Below are 15,718 nucleotides of genomic sequence, written 5' to 3'. Positions count from 1 at the left end.
GCGCACACCGTTGAACGTGTATAGGTGGCGCTGTCGAGCCATTTTGCCACACCCACTTCTGAAACCCATATCAGATGTAAATTTTCGCCAGTTCTGAGGTGTGTGCATAGTTTCATGACTTTTTGAGTATGTTTAGGCCCTCAAAAATGCGATTCATTTTGGAGAAGTATAATAATAATAATAATAATAATAATAATAAATGGAGCAATTCCAAGAGGGTCCTCACACCATCGGTGCTCGGGCCCTAATAAACGGAGCAATTCCAAGAGGGTCCTCACACCATCGGTGCTCGGGCCCTAATTAAAGCTGCAAGCAGCGATGAACGGGCCCTCGCACCCGGGCTCACAGGCAGTAAGTGGCTTTAGTAGATCTGTGAACGGTGAGAAATATGCATTTAAACTCAGAAATATAAGTGGAATATGTCAAAGTTTATTCCATATATCTGCCAATTTTCCTGTTGTAAGCAGGTGGCGCTATCATTATAATGGAACATTGGCCTTCAGATGTGTTCAGGCCAGGACTCTTATCGAACATGTGAAGTTTGGGGAAGATTGAACATTTAATGCCTGAGTTACAACAACTTCTCTTCCTATGGCGAGACATCAAATTTTGTCATGGCGCCATGGACACACCCTTTAACAAAATCTCAAGATCTCCACAATTTAACATTGCAAAGAACTTTAGATTAGACTGACCAAAATAAAATGTTGATGTCATAAAATTTCTTGGAGTAGTTATTTGCAGTGTAAAACATTGACACTTCCTGTTGCCAGCAGGTGGCGCTATGACTATAACTGAATATGGGCATGTAGATCTGTTAAGGGCAGAAGTCTTATCTAACATGTGAAGTTTGAGGCAGATTGGACATTGTATGTCTGAGTTACAGCAGCTTCCTTTTTCATGGCGAAACATCGAAATTTGTCAGGCCGCCATGGACACGCCCTTTAACGAAACCTCAAGTCCTTCGCAATTTAACATCGCAAATGGCTTTAGATTACACTGACCAAGTTTGGTGTTGATCTGAATAAGTCTCTAGGAGGAGTTAGTTAAAGTACAACCCCTGAAAATGGAAAAAACAGCACCAATTTTGCAGGGAAAATTCAAAATAACCGACTTCCTGTTGAGATTCGGATTTCGTACTAAGCGACTTTTTTGTAGATATTGGTGAGTTACATGTGTGTACCAATTTTTGTACATGTACGTGAAACATAGCTCGAGGCACACTCCGTTGAAAGTGTATAGGTGGCGCTATCGAGCCATTCTGCCACACCCGGTGGAATATTGGCCTGCAGATCTGTTCAGGTCAGGACTCTTATCACACATGTGAAGTTTGGGGAAGATTGGACATTTTATGCCTGAGTTATAACATCTTTTATTCACATGGCGAGACATCGAACTTCGCCATGGTGCCGTGGACATGCCTTTTAACGAAAACTCAAGATCTTCACAACTGAACATCGCACAGGCCTTTAGATTAGACTGACCACAAAAAAGACATTGATGTCAAAAAATTTCTAGGAGTAGTTCGTCGCAGCGTAAAATATGACACTTCCTGTTGCCAATAGGTGGCGCTATGACTATAACTGAATATGGGCATGTCAATCTGTTCAGGTTCAGAGTTTCATCAAACATGTGAAGTTTGGGGCAGATTGGACATTGTATGTGTGAGTTAAAGCAACTACATTTTTCGTGGCGAATCATCGAAATTCGCCAGGCCGCCACGGACACGCCCTTCGACAAAAACTCAAGATCTTCGCAATTTAACATCGCAAAGGACTTTAGATTAGGCATACCAAATTTGGTGCTGATTTGAAGAAATCTCTAGGAGGAGTTCATTAAAATACAACACATGGAAATGACCAAAATTACACAAAATTTGCTCATAATATTAAAAATAACCGACTTCCTGTTGGGTTTAGAATTTTGGTCCAAGAGTCTTTTTTGTAGGTATTGGTGTGTTACATATGTGTGCCAATTTTCGTGCATGTACGTGAAACATAGCTGGAAGGCTGTTGATTTTCTTAGTATAGGTGGCGCTGTCGAGCCATTTTGCCACACCCTCTTCTGAATCCTATATCAGACGAAAATTTTCACCAGGTTTGACGCGTGTGCAAAGTTTCATGACTTTTTGAGCATGTTAAAGCCCTCAAAAATGTGATTCATTCGGGAGAAGAAGAAGAAGAAGAATAATAATAATTAAAGCTGCAAGCAGCGATGAACGGGCCCTCGCACCCGGGCTCACTGGCAGCGAGTGGCTTTAGTAAATAGGTGAGCGGTGAGAAATATGCATTTAAACTCATAAATATGAGTTGAATATATCAAAGTTATTCCATATATGTGCCAATCTTCCTGTTGCCAGCAGGTGGCGCTATCATTATAATGGAATATTGGCCTTCAGTTGTGTACAGGGCAGGACTCTTATCAAACATGTGAAGTTTGGGGAAGATCGAACATTTTATGCCTGAGTTACAACAACTTCCTTTACTGTGGCGAGACAGCAAATTTTGTCATGACGCCATGGACACGCCCTTTAAAAAAAAAAAAAAGATCTCCATAATTTAGCATTTCACAGGCCTTTAGATTAGACTGACCACAAAAAAAACATTAATGTAATACTATTTCTAGGAGTAGTTTGTCGCAGCGTAAAACATGTCACTTACTGTTGCCAGCAGGTGGCGCTATGACTATAACTGAATATGGGCATGTAGATCTGTTAAGGGCAGAAGTCTTATCTAACATGTGAAGTTTGGGGCAGATTGGACATTGTATGTCTGAGTTACAGTAAAACATGTCACTTCCTGATGCCAGCAGGTGGCGCTATGACTATAACTGAATATGGGCATGTAGATCTGTTAAGGGCAGAAGTCTTATCTAACATTTGAAGTTTGGGGCAGATTGGACATTGTATGACTGAGTTACTGCAACTTCCTTTTTCATGGCAAAACATCGAAATTTGTAAGGCCGCCATGGACACGCCCTTTAACGAAACCTCAAGATCTTCGCAATTTAACATCATAAAGGCCTTTAGATTTAACTGACCAAGTTTGCTGTTGATCTGAATAAATCTCTAGGAGGAGTTCGTTAAAGTACAACCCCTGAAAATGGCAAAAAGAGCGCCAATTTTGCAGAGAAAATTCTAAATAACCGACTTCCTGTTGGGATTCGGATTTCGTACCAAGAGACTTTTTTGTAGGTATTGGACTGTTACATATATGTACCGATTTTTGTACATGTACGTGGAACATAGCTCGAGGCACACTCCGTTGAATGTGTATAGGTGGCGCTATTGAGCCATTTTGCCACACCCGTTGGAATAATGGCCTTCAGATGTGTTCAGGCCAGGACTCTTATCACACATGTGAAGTTTGGGGAAGATCGGACATTTTATGTCTGAGTTATAACATATTTTATTCCCATGGCAAGACATCGAACTTTGTCACGCCGTCATGGACACGCCCTTTAACGAAAACTCAAGATCTTCACAATTTAACATCACAGAGGCCTTTAGATTAGACTGACCACAAAAAAGACATTGATGTCAAAAATTTCTAGGAGTAGTTTGTCGCAGCGTAAAATATGTCACTTCCTGTTGCCAATAGGTGGCGCTATGACTATAACTGAATATGGTCGTGTCAAACTGTTCAGGACAGGAGTCTCATCAAACATGTGAAGTTTGGGGCAGATTGGTCATTGTATGTCTGAGTTATAGCAATTTCCTGTTTCATGGCGAATCATCGAAATTCGCCAGGCCGCCACACACAGGCCCTTCAACGAAAACTCAAAAGCTTCGCAATTTAACATCGCAAAGGCCTTTAGATTAGGCATACCAAATTTGGTGTTGATCTGAATGAATCTCTAGGAGGAGTTCGTTAAAATACAAGGCATGGAAATGACAAAAATGACACAAAATTTGCTCATAATATTAGAAATAACCGACTTCCTGTTGGGTTTCGGATTTTGCTCCAAGAGACTTTTTTGTAGGTATTGGAGAGTTACATGTGTATACCGATTTTCATACATGTACATGAAACCTAGCTCGAGGCGCACACCGTTGAACGTGTATAGGTGGCGCTGTTGAGCCATTTTGCCACACCCACTTCTGAAACCCATATCAGACGTAAATTTTCACCAGTTCGGAGGTGTGTGCAAAGTTTCATGACTTTTCGAGCATGTTTAGGCCCTCAAAAATGCGATTCATTTTGGAGAAGAAGAATAATAATAATAATAATAATAATAAACGGAGCAATTCCAATAGGGTCCTCACACCATCGGTGCTCGGGCCCTAATAAACAAAGCAGATACAAGAGGGTCCTCGCACCTCGGTGCTCGGGCCCTAATAATAATAATTAAAGCTGCAAGCAGCGATGAGCGGGCCCTCGCACCCGGGCTCACCTCCATCGTGTGGTTTTAGTAAAAAGGTGAACGTTGAGAAATATGCATTTAATGTCCTAAATATAAGTTGAATATATCAAAGTATATCCCATATATGTGCCAATCTTACTGTTGCCAGCAGGTGGCGCTATCATTATAATGGAATATTGGCCTTAAGATGTGTTCAGGCCAGGACTCTTATCACACATGTGCAGTTTGGGGAAGATCGGACATTTTATGCCTGAGTTATAACATCTTTTATTCCCATGGCGAGACATCGAACTTCGTAACGGCGCCATGGACATGCCTTTTAACAAAAACTCAAGATCTTCACAACTTAACATCGCACAGGCCTTTAGATTAGACTGACCACAAAAAACACATTGATGTCATAAAATTTCTAGGAGTAGTTCATCGCAGTGTAAAATATGTCACTTCCTGTTGCCAGTAGGTGGCGCTATGACTATAACTGAATATGGGCATGTCAATCTGTTCAGGTCAGGAGTCTCATCAAACATGTGAAGTTTGGGGCAGATTGGTCATTGTATGTCTGAGTTATAGCAACTTCCTGTTTCATGGCGAACCATCGAAATTCGCCAGGCCGCCACGGACACGTCCATTAACGAAAACTCAAAAGCTTCGCAATTTAACATCGCAAAGGCCTTCAGATTAGGCATACCAAATTTGGTGTTGATCTGAATGAATCTCTAGGAGGAGTTCGTTAAAATACAACGCATGGAAATGGCAAAAATGACACAAAATTTGCTCATAATATTAGAAATAACCGACTTCCTGTTGGGTTTCGGATTTTGCTCCAAGAGACTTTTTTGTAGGTATTGGAGAGTTACATGTGTATACCGATTTTCATACATGTACATGAAACGTAGCTCGAGGCGCACACCGTTGAACATGTATAGGTGGCGCTGTTGAGCCATTTTGCCACACCCACTTCTGAAACCCATATCAGACGTAAATTTTCGCCAGTTCTGAGGTGTGTGCAAAGTTTCATGACTTTTCGAGCATGTTTAGGCCCTCAAAAATGCGATTCATTTTGGAGAAGAAGAATAATAATAATTAAAGCTGCAAGCAGCGATGAACGGGCCCTCGCACCCGGGCTCACCGCCATCGTGTGGCTTTAGTAAAAAGGTGAAAGTTGAGAAATATGCATTTAAACTCATAAATATAAGTGCAATATATCAAAGTTTATTCCATATGTGTGCCAATCTTCCTGTTGCCAGCAGATGGCGCTATCATTATAATGGAATATTGGCCTTCAGATGTGTTCAAGCCAGGACTCTTATCACACATGTGAAGTTTGGGCAAGATCGGACATTTTATGCCTGAGTTATAACATCTTTTATTCCCATGGAGAGACATCGAAATTCGTCATGGCGCCATGGACATGCCTTTTAACAAAAACTCAAGATCTTCACAACTAAACATCACACAGGTCTTTAGATTAGACTGACCACAAAAAAGACATTGATGTCATAAAATTTCTAGGAGTAGATTGTCACAGTGTAAAATATGTCACTTCCTGTTGCCAATAGGTGGCGCTATGACTATAACTGAATATTGGCATGTAGATCTGTTCAGGTCAAGAGTCTTATCAAACATGTGAAGTTTGGGGCAGATTGGACATTGTATGTCTGAGTTATAGCACCATCATTTTTCATGGCGAATCATCGAAATTTGTCAGGCCGCCATGGACACGCCCTTTAACAAAACCTCAATTCCTTCGCAATTTAACATCGCAAAGGGCTTTAGATTACACTGATCAAGTTTGGTGTTGATCTGAATAAATCTCTAGGAGGAGTTCGTTAAAATACAACCCCTGAAAATGACAAAAACAACACCAATTTTGCAGGGAAAATTAAAAATAACCGACTTCCTGTTGCGATTCGGATTTCGTACCAAGAGACTTTTTTGTAGCTATTGGTGTGTTACATATGTTTACCGATTTTCGTACATGTACATGACATGTAGCTCGAGGTGCACTCCATTGAAAATGTATAGGTGGCGCTATCGAGCCATTTTGCCACACCCAATGGAATATTACCCTTCAGATCTGTGCAGGTCAGTACTCTTTTCAAACATGTGAAGTTTGGGCAAGATCAGATATTTTATGCCTGAGTTATAACATGTTTTATTCCCATGGCGAGACATCGAACTTTGTCATGGCGCCATGGACACGCCTTTTAAAGAAAACTCAAGATCTTCACAATTTAACATCGCACAGGCCTTTAGATTAGACTGACCACAAAAAAGACATTGATGTCATAAAATTTCTAGGAGTAGTTTGTCGCAGTGTAAAATATGTCACTTCCTGTTGCCAATAGGTGGCGCTATGACTATAACTGAATATGTTCATGTCAAACTGTTCAGGTCAGGAGTCTCATCAAACATGTGAAGTTTGGGGCAGATTGGTCATTGTATGTCTGAGTTATAGCAACTTCCTGTTTCATGGCGAATCATCGAAATTCGCCAGGCCGCCACACACAGGCCCTTCAACGAAAACTCAAAAGCTTCGCAATTTAACATCGCAAAGGCCTTTAGATTAGGCATACCAAATGTGGTGTTTATCTGAATGAATCTCTAGGAGGAGTTTGTTAAAATACAATGCATGGAAATGACAAAAATGACACAAAATTTGCTCATAATATTAGAAATAACTGACTTCCTGTTGGGTTTCGGATTTTGCTCCAAGAGACTTTTTTGTAGGTATTGGAGAGTTACATGTGTATACCGATTTTCATACATGTACATGAAACGTAGCTCGAGGCGCACACCGTTGAACATGTATAGGTGGCGCTGTTGAGCCATTTTGCCACACCCACTTCTGAAACCCATATCAGACGTAAATTTTCGCCAGTTCTGAGGTGTGTGCAAAGTTTCATGACTTTTCGAGCATGTTTAGGCCCTCAAAAATGCGATTCATTTTGGAGAATAATAATAATAATAATAATAATAATAATAATAATAATAATAATAATAATAATAATAATAATTAAAGCTGCAAGCAGCGATGAACGGGCCCTCGCACCCGGGCTCACCGCAATCGTATGGCTTTAGTAAAAAGGTGAAGGTGAGAAATATGCATTTCAAATCGTTAATATAAGTGGAATATGTCAAAGTCACTTATTTGTGCCAATTTTCCTGTTGCCAATAGGTGGCGCTATCATTATAATGGAATATTGGCCTTCAGATGTGTTCAGGCTAGGAGTCTTATCGAACATGTGAAGTTTGGGGAATATCGAACATTTCAAGCCTGAGTTACAACAACTTCTCTTGCTGTGGCGAGACATCAAATTTTGTCATGGCGCCATGGACACGCCCTTTAACAAAATCTAAAGATCTCCACAATTTAACATTGCAAAGACCTTTAGATTAGACTGACCAAAATAAAATGTTGATGTCATAAAATTTCTTGGAGTAGTTCTTTGCAGTGTAAAACATGACACTTCCTGTTGCCAGCAGGTGGCGCTATGACTATGACTGAATATGGGCATGTAGATCTGTTAAGGGCAGAAGTCTTATCTAACATGTGAAGTTTGAGGCAGATTGGACATTGTATGTCTGAGTTACAGCAACTTCCTTTTTCATGGCGAAACATCGAAATTTGTCAGGCCGCCATGGACACGCCCTTTAACGAAACCTCAAGATCTTCGCAATTTAACATTGCAAAGGCCTTTAGATTTAACTGACCATATATGGTGTTGATCTGAATAAATCTCTAGGAGGAGTTCGTTAAAGTACAACCCCTGAAAATGGCAAAAACAATGCCAATTTTGCAGAGAAAATTCAAAATAACCGACTTCCTGTTGGGATTCAGATTTCCTACCAAGAGACTTTTTTGTAGGTATTGGTGTGTTACATGTGTGTACCGATTTTTGTACATGTACGTGAAACATAGCTCGAGGCGCACTCTGTTGAATGTGTATAGGTGGCGCTATCGAGCCATTTTGCCACACCCAATGGAATATTGGCCTTCAGATGTGTTCAGGCCAGGACTCTTATCAAACAGGTGAAGTTTGGGCAAGATCTGATATTTTATGCCTGAGTTACAACAACTTCTACTCCCATGGCGAGACATCGAACTTTGTCACAGCGCCATGGACACGCCCTTTAACGAAAACTCAAGATCTTCACAGTTTAACATTGCACAGGCCTTTAGATTAGACTGACCACAAAAAAGACATTGATGTCATAAAATTTCTAGGAGTAGTTCTTCGGAGCATAAAATATGACACTTCCTGTTGCCAATAGGTGGCGCTATGACTATAACTGAATATGGGCATGTCAATCTGTTCAGTTCTAGAGTCTTATCAACCATGTGAAGTTTGGGGCAGATTGGACATTGTATGTCTGAGTTATAGCAACTTCATTTTTCATGGCGAATCATCGAAATTCGCCAGGCCGCCACTGACACGTCCTTCGACGAAAACTCAAAATCTTCGCAATTTAACATCGCAAAGGCCTTTAGATTAGGCATACCAAATTTGGTGTTGATCTGAATAAGTCTCTAGGAGGAGTTCGTTAAAATACAACTCATGGAAATGGCAAAAATGACACAAAATTTGCTCATATTATTAAAAATAACCGACTTCCTGTTGGGATTCGGATTTTGTACCAGGAGACTTTTTTGTAGCTATTGGTGTGTTACATATGTGTACCGATTTTCATACATGTACGTGAAACATAGCTCGAGGCGCACACCGCTGAAAGTGTATAGGTGGCGCTGTCGAGCCATTTTGCCACACCCACTTCTGAAACCCATATCAGATGTAAATTTTCGCCGGTTCTGAGGTGTGTGCAAAGTTTCATGACTTTTTGAGTATGTTTAGGCCCTCAAAAATGCGATTCATTTTGGAGAAGAAGAAGAATAATAATAATAATAATAAACGGAGCAATTCCAATAGGGTCCTCACACCATCGGTGCTTGGGCCCTAATAATAATAATAATAATAATAATAATAATAAACGGAGCAATTCCAAGAGGGTCCTCACACCATCGGTGCTCGGGCCCTAATAATAATAAACGGAGCAATTCCAAGAGGGTCCTCACACCATCGGTGCTCGGGCCCTAATAAACAACACAGAAACAAGAGGGTCCTCACACCATCGGTGCTCGGGCCCTAATAATAATAATAATAATAATAATAATAATAAACGGAGCAATTCCAAGAGGGTCCTCACACCATCGGTGCTCGGGCCCTAAAAACAAAGCAGATACAAGAGGGTCCTCGCACCTCGGTGCTCGGGCCCTAATTATGCAGCGCCAAATCATTTTCTCCGGTAAAATCAAAGCAAGCTTTCATAGTGACCTCAAATAAAACAGAAGAGATGTTGAGTATAAAACTAATGTCAAATGTATCTTTCAAAGGTAACCAATTAACTACGTTAAAGCCTTAATAACTACTGTAACGTTCTTAACGTGCCAAATTAAAAACGTACAACACAGGAAATAAGAAAAACGCGCGAGCGTGCATGCGCAACAGTGCGTCGATCCTGTGACGTGTTAACGTTTTGAAATACGCATGCGCAATCAGCGCGCAAAAGTGCAGGAAGGAAACGAATGCACTTCCTCCCGCCAGTTTCTCACGATGGACGGACTCGATGAAGTTGCGATTTGTACTCTAAAAGGTTAGTAATTTATACATATTTTTTGAAAATCAGTTAATTCTATTGGCCATTCTGTATATTTGAAGTTGAATTGTAATCTAAAATTTTTCCTACCAGAAACAGCCCTCCTGTAACTGAATGAAGCTGATCATTCAGTCTTTTTCTTGAGATGTTCAGTAACTTAACGTAACGTTACATCTTTTGTCTGAAATTTCAGCCTGTCCCGTTTTGCTTTCCATCTTTTTAGTTGTACTAGTTAGTACAAATTAAATAATACTTAATTTATTAAAAGCGGCTTATATCCAAATATGACCTCAATTTGTTTTGTGACGTCACCCTGAGGCAAATTCAATTAAACTATCACTTCTGTTGTTTTATCGTTAACACTTTATAATAAATTTGTATTCAGTGACAATAGTCAGCTGTTTTACAACATTTGTTTTGCAGCACTTATTGATCCTTGTGTTTCATGGACAAATATATATAGATCTTTTTTTTAAATGTGCATACCACAACATTAGTTATTTCATAATGAACATACAATGAACATTTGTACAACCATATACCAATACTTTTAAATGCTCTAAAACTGTTTATTGCTTTTTCATATTACCTAATGCATTTACTGATGCTGACAAAAATAACCTTTTTGTCAAGTGTTAAGAATATTTTATCATTATTGCCTGTTTATTTCACTTCATTAAGCCATTTCATAGACTTAATATTTCTGCCATGTTAGGACCATGTTATAAAACAAAAATGTCTCTATTTCTCTTATTAAATAACTATAATCAAGTGAATGCATTTTCACAATATCTGAAAAAGTTATGCATACAATGTATAATGCACCTGAGCTATGCTAACTAACATATTTACATGTGTTCTAAGCTGCTAACATTGGGGAAGACATTTTACCAACTCTCACACGGGATGATATCCGAGATGATATCCGAGATCTCTTTCCTGGTCCTGAGCACTTCCTGCGACGCAAAGCCATTTGGCTTATTATTCATAAGGAAGAACAGGTATTTTTACTTAAACCCAGACATTGTTAATTTTTTTTTATTTTTTTTATTTTAACTATTGATACATTTTACTATTATTTTTATATGACTATTACAAATTTATAAATGTCTGTCCAAATATCAAAACATTTGGCAAATATTGAACCGTGAGACTCAGACTTTTCCAACATTATTTGTTTTTTCAAGATTTGACTATAAAGTAGCTAAACTAAATATTGTAATTTGTAACATGACATCACCTGCTAGGGTAGGAGCTCACTAAAAGAAATGAAAGTACCATTTCCATGGTAACACCACATCGATTTAAAAAGGTTTTATTAGGTCGGACCTAATTGTGGTGTTGATTAATAAAATATGTTATATGAAAAAAGGCAATATATAAGAAGAGTGTCAAGTGTCCCATCAGTGGGATAGTGACAGTTAAGGTTAAAATATTTGTGTTTTGGATGTTTTTTACCGGTTATCGGTAATTACATTTTCAGCACAGAGGATTTATATGTAAATTGGTGTGGTTAAAGATTAACACTTATACATTCAAGTGTGACCCTCTGGAATAAAATGATAAATTACTTTTCTGATTTGATTAATGTATACATTTTGTATTTTAGGAGCACACCATTCCTGTTGAACCCCAAGGTTCATCAGCTGATGATGAACATAATGGAAGTCCAAAAAGAGATGACCCCAGCACTTCAAAGTTTTTGAAGTTACCCAGCCCAGAATACGTTCTCTTCACTGATAGTGAACTACAACATGTGAGACGTGCATACTTCGAGCAGCAACGTCTTGGAAAAGAGGGTGAAGTCACCTTATCAAAGGAGCTCTTCTGCCGACTCATCCGAAATACCATGACAAATATGATATCTATTGCAAGAGCCTCTTCAGATGACTACAAATATCCCACTAAACATGAAGTTATTGCCATGGCAAAGCGGTTAGTGGAATACTACCCTATGATAAAAGATAAGTCAACTGGATCAAGTCATGAGTGGGTGAGAGACTTCATTTGCTTGAATATTTATAGTCAAAACATGTTTTCCTGCTAACATTGTTTCAAAACTATTCATTGATGCTTCCTTCTTTTTTACAGGACACTGTTGCCAAAAAGCTCTTGAAGCGACTTTCAAATATCCGAAGTCCTGTGAAGGCCAAACACCCTCCATCCAAGAGAGCACGTCTGAATGAAGTACCATCTGCTGCAGTGGCAAGTGACTATGATGCTGATTCCAGTGCATCAACAGTTCATCTGTCACCACCTTCAAGATCAAGCACCCCACAGCAAGAAAATGACAGCATTGATGAAGCATGTATGTACATTACCATTTACAAGAAAATTCACAAGTATAGTATTTGCAGTAAGTAATAACATAATATTTGGTAATATATGTAATCCTAATTCTGCCTTATTTATTTTTATGTGGCATGGCATACATTCTTGTTCTAATTATATTGAATGCCTGAATTATAGCCGACGGTCCAGACAACAGCCTTGACAGCCAGAAAACACAGGCACGACATTACAGGACTCTACAAGAAATGTACAAAGCAAAGAAGCCAAACAAAGCTGCTGTAACTCATCTATTAGACCTGGAGTTCCAGTCCAGAAGAAATTTCATTGACTCAAATGCTTTGAAGGAGCAAGACCGACCCACAAAAATTTTACAGGCATACCCGTGCTTCAAAGAACTGGACCATGTGGGTATACACATTGAAACATACTTTAGACTGAGTGAGAAATGTCCCATATCATCTGCCTAACTGCAGACATACAGATTAATGATTTTTAAAACTTTCAATATTTCTCTCAGGTAATGGATGAACTGCGGAGAGTCATTGAGCCAAACAATAGCCAATACACTTCTGAGGTGAAAGGCAGGTGGGAGAACTTCTACTCCAAGGTTCAGTTTTATGGCGTCATGAAGAAAGTCATGAAGCCTCCAAGGACATTAAATGGAGGTAAAGATGTATTTCATTGATTGACCTACCTGATTTCAGTAATAATTTATAATAAGTATACAGTAATAAAGTACTTAACATTATAGTACTTACTGGTTTATATTTAATTCATAGTTATTATATTGTAGTATCTACATTGGTAATACATTAATAGGCTATATGCAATTAGTCTTCATTCATTTTCAGTGGAATTAACAGTTATTGTTGTTTAATTAGCTCATAAGTAATAACTTAGTTAATATTTATTATGATTTGTTTACAACTTAAAGGGTTAGTTCACCCAAAAACAAAAAAAGGTGTAATTTATTACTCCCCCTCATGTTGTTGTACACCCATAAGACCTTCATCTTCAGAACACAAAAGATATTTTTGATGAAATATGATGGTTCAGAGAGGCCTCTATTGCCAGCTGTAATGACACTGCACCTCTCAAGATTCAGAAACAGTTCATGTGACTACAGGGGTTAAACTTTTTATACTTTTTATAACCTCTCGAGATCCATAAAGGTACTAAAGACATATTTAAAACAGCTCAAGTGAGTTCAGTGATTCAACTTTAATGTTGTAAAGTGGACAGCCATTTGATAACAGATCATTCTAAATTGTAATGTTGACATGCATTCTCTCTGTAAATCTGTTTTAAAACTATGTATTGTGAAAAGCGCTATATAAATGAATGTGAGTTGAACTGAATTAATCTATTTATTCCTAGTTAATTAACAATTCCTTTACTACGAGCTAATTAAACAATAATAACTAGTTGCTGTGACAGTGTACTCACTATTTGTATATTAATATATGTATATTAACTACGAATTAACTATAAACTAATAGTTTGTTAATGATTTTGATGTACTTTATTCTTGTATGGTTTATAATAAAGTGTTAACCTAATTCCTAAGTGCATATCAATATCGATTTCCTCTCTTGTTTTTTTTTTCTTGTTTTTTTAGTTGAACATGCCATTGCAGTTTTTACTGCCCTGCCACTGCTCTTCCCATCTGGCTCTGCAGCACCTAAGAAACTGGTCCCAATCAGTGAGGCTCTTTTCCACGTCCTCACGGTAAGTTTAACTTCAGTAGTGATAACTTAGCAGGTGCCTAAGATGCCTACACTGTCAATAAAATACTTGGTAAAAAAAAAACGTCCTAATTGGGCTACTCAAAAAACTGGCCATGAAACAAATAATAATAATAATAATAAAAAAATAACCTTGACCCCGCCTTTGGTAGAAAAAATACCCATAATAACCAGTCATTTAGAAGGGTGTAAATGCTGTTAAGTGTAATTGAGCTTTATTTATATGTTTTATATTAGATGCATTTTTACCCGGGAAGAGCTTCAAACTTGAAAAAGATGTTTCCTTTTCCTCATTAACCGTGTCCACCCAACAACATATGAAACACAAACATTACTTACTTTGCTTTTTTTTTGCTGTGTTTGTAGTCTAAATTCTGTATTTATTTGGTTTTCTAGCCCTCTGAGGATCCTGATACCTACATCCACCGGCGTGTGCTTTCTAGTCCTGTCTTGCTGATTGGTGAGCAGAACTGCATTGTGGTTGTAGGTACAACTCCAGTTGTAACTTTTGAGAAAGATTTGCTCTACGAGGGACCTCTCTACCTCCTGGCCTATTACTATGCATTTCACCTGACATATCCCAAGTGTATTGCCACACTCTTGTCTGTGTTACAAACACAAGTACTTGGAGATGTCATCCACGAGCAGGATGCAACCTCCTCGTACAAGAAGGCCATTCATGAATGGAAAATGTTTGTTGAGTAATTTCTTTTCTAATATGTTGTATGGCTAAGGCAGTGAGAGCCGCAGTTTTTTTTTTTTTTTTTTTTTTTTTTATTATTATTTGTTTTGCACTTTAATTGTGCTATTTTTTAGTTTCTCCCAGTTTTCAGTACTGTTTATTGAATTTGCCATAAATGCAATACATTCATTGAGTAATTGCTGTTTGAGGTTATAGTGAATGCAGGTTATAGACTGATGCTATCTCTTTGTGCAGAACATTTGCTGTTGGTGTGTGTGAGAGTGTGTGTGTGAGAGTGTGTGTGTGTGTGTGTGTGCGTGTGTGTGTGTGTGTGTGTGTGTGTGTGTGTGTGTGTGTGTGTGTAAATGTGTCTTGGAATCAGTTCATCCTGCTTATATGCTCCATTTGTTTAAGACGAGTTTTTTAAATAAATGTTCAGCAAATGTAAGTTGTTTGTTTATTCATTTAGTACATTTTAAGTTTCTTTATTGGGGTGTTTCAAGAATTTTTATCTATTTTCAGGTTATTGAGCATTGTTAAAAAATCAAAATAAGATGAATTTAAGGTTAAATATCTGCATTAATATTACTTATTCAGTTCTTATAAAAAGTGAAAGTTACATAATTATAAGCATGTTTGTCTAGTTATAAGATCTTACAGTATTTTTAGTGACTAGATTTAAGTACAATATTCTAGTTTTAATGCAATTTTGACTAAATTTATTCATTATTAGAGTCTTATAAAAAGAAAATACTGCATAGCTTTAAGCATTTTTGTCTAGTTTTAAGATCCAATTGCATTTATTAGTGACTAGAAATGTATGCTATTTTCAAGAATTCTTATCAAGTCAGTTTTGCTTACCCCATTGGCAGATTTTTTTGCTTGATTTTAGTACACTTTGACTGGATTTAAGCACATATTGCTTGTTTCAAGGGGGGCGTTTTTTGCAGTGCAGGCTTAGAATTTCATCAAACTCAGAACA

The 15,718-nt window shown here is 38.1% G+C and overlaps 1 protein-coding gene and 1 long non-coding RNA gene across 2 annotated transcripts in view; both read left to right on the top strand.

Moving 5' to 3' along the window:
* LOC127952337 (uncharacterized) overlaps positions 1-7,208 on the top strand; it is a 38,566-nt gene extending 31,358 nt beyond the window's left edge. Inside the window, exon 5 of the long non-coding RNA XR_008152916.1 lies at positions 7,093-7,208. This is a non-coding gene — a long non-coding RNA (uncharacterized LOC127952337). The remainder of the gene's footprint in view (positions 1-7,092) is intronic.
* A 2,766-nt stretch (positions 7,209-9,974) lies between these two features.
* On the top strand, positions 9,975-15,093 carry LOC127953071 (uncharacterized). Its single transcript, XM_052551963.1, has 8 exons — positions 9,975-10,014; positions 10,882-11,018; positions 11,627-12,010; positions 12,109-12,325; positions 12,487-12,713; positions 12,827-12,974; positions 13,928-14,037; positions 14,451-15,093. The coding sequence occupies exons 1-8, from the start codon at positions 9,975-9,977 to the stop codon at positions 14,757-14,759; spliced, it is 1,572 nt and encodes a 523-aa protein (XP_052407923.1). The 3' UTR covers positions 14,760-15,093.
* The last annotated feature ends 625 nt before the right edge of the window (positions 15,094-15,718 follow it).

The sequence above is a fragment of the Carassius gibelio genome, chromosome B3, assembly GCF_023724105.1.
Source record: "Carassius gibelio isolate Cgi1373 ecotype wild population from Czech Republic chromosome B3, carGib1.2-hapl.c, whole genome shotgun sequence".
NCBI lineage: Eukaryota > Metazoa > Chordata > Actinopteri > Cypriniformes > Cyprinidae > Carassius > Carassius gibelio.
Note: the sequence above shows the minus strand (reverse complement) of the source record. Positions and strands in the feature narration are given on the sequence as shown.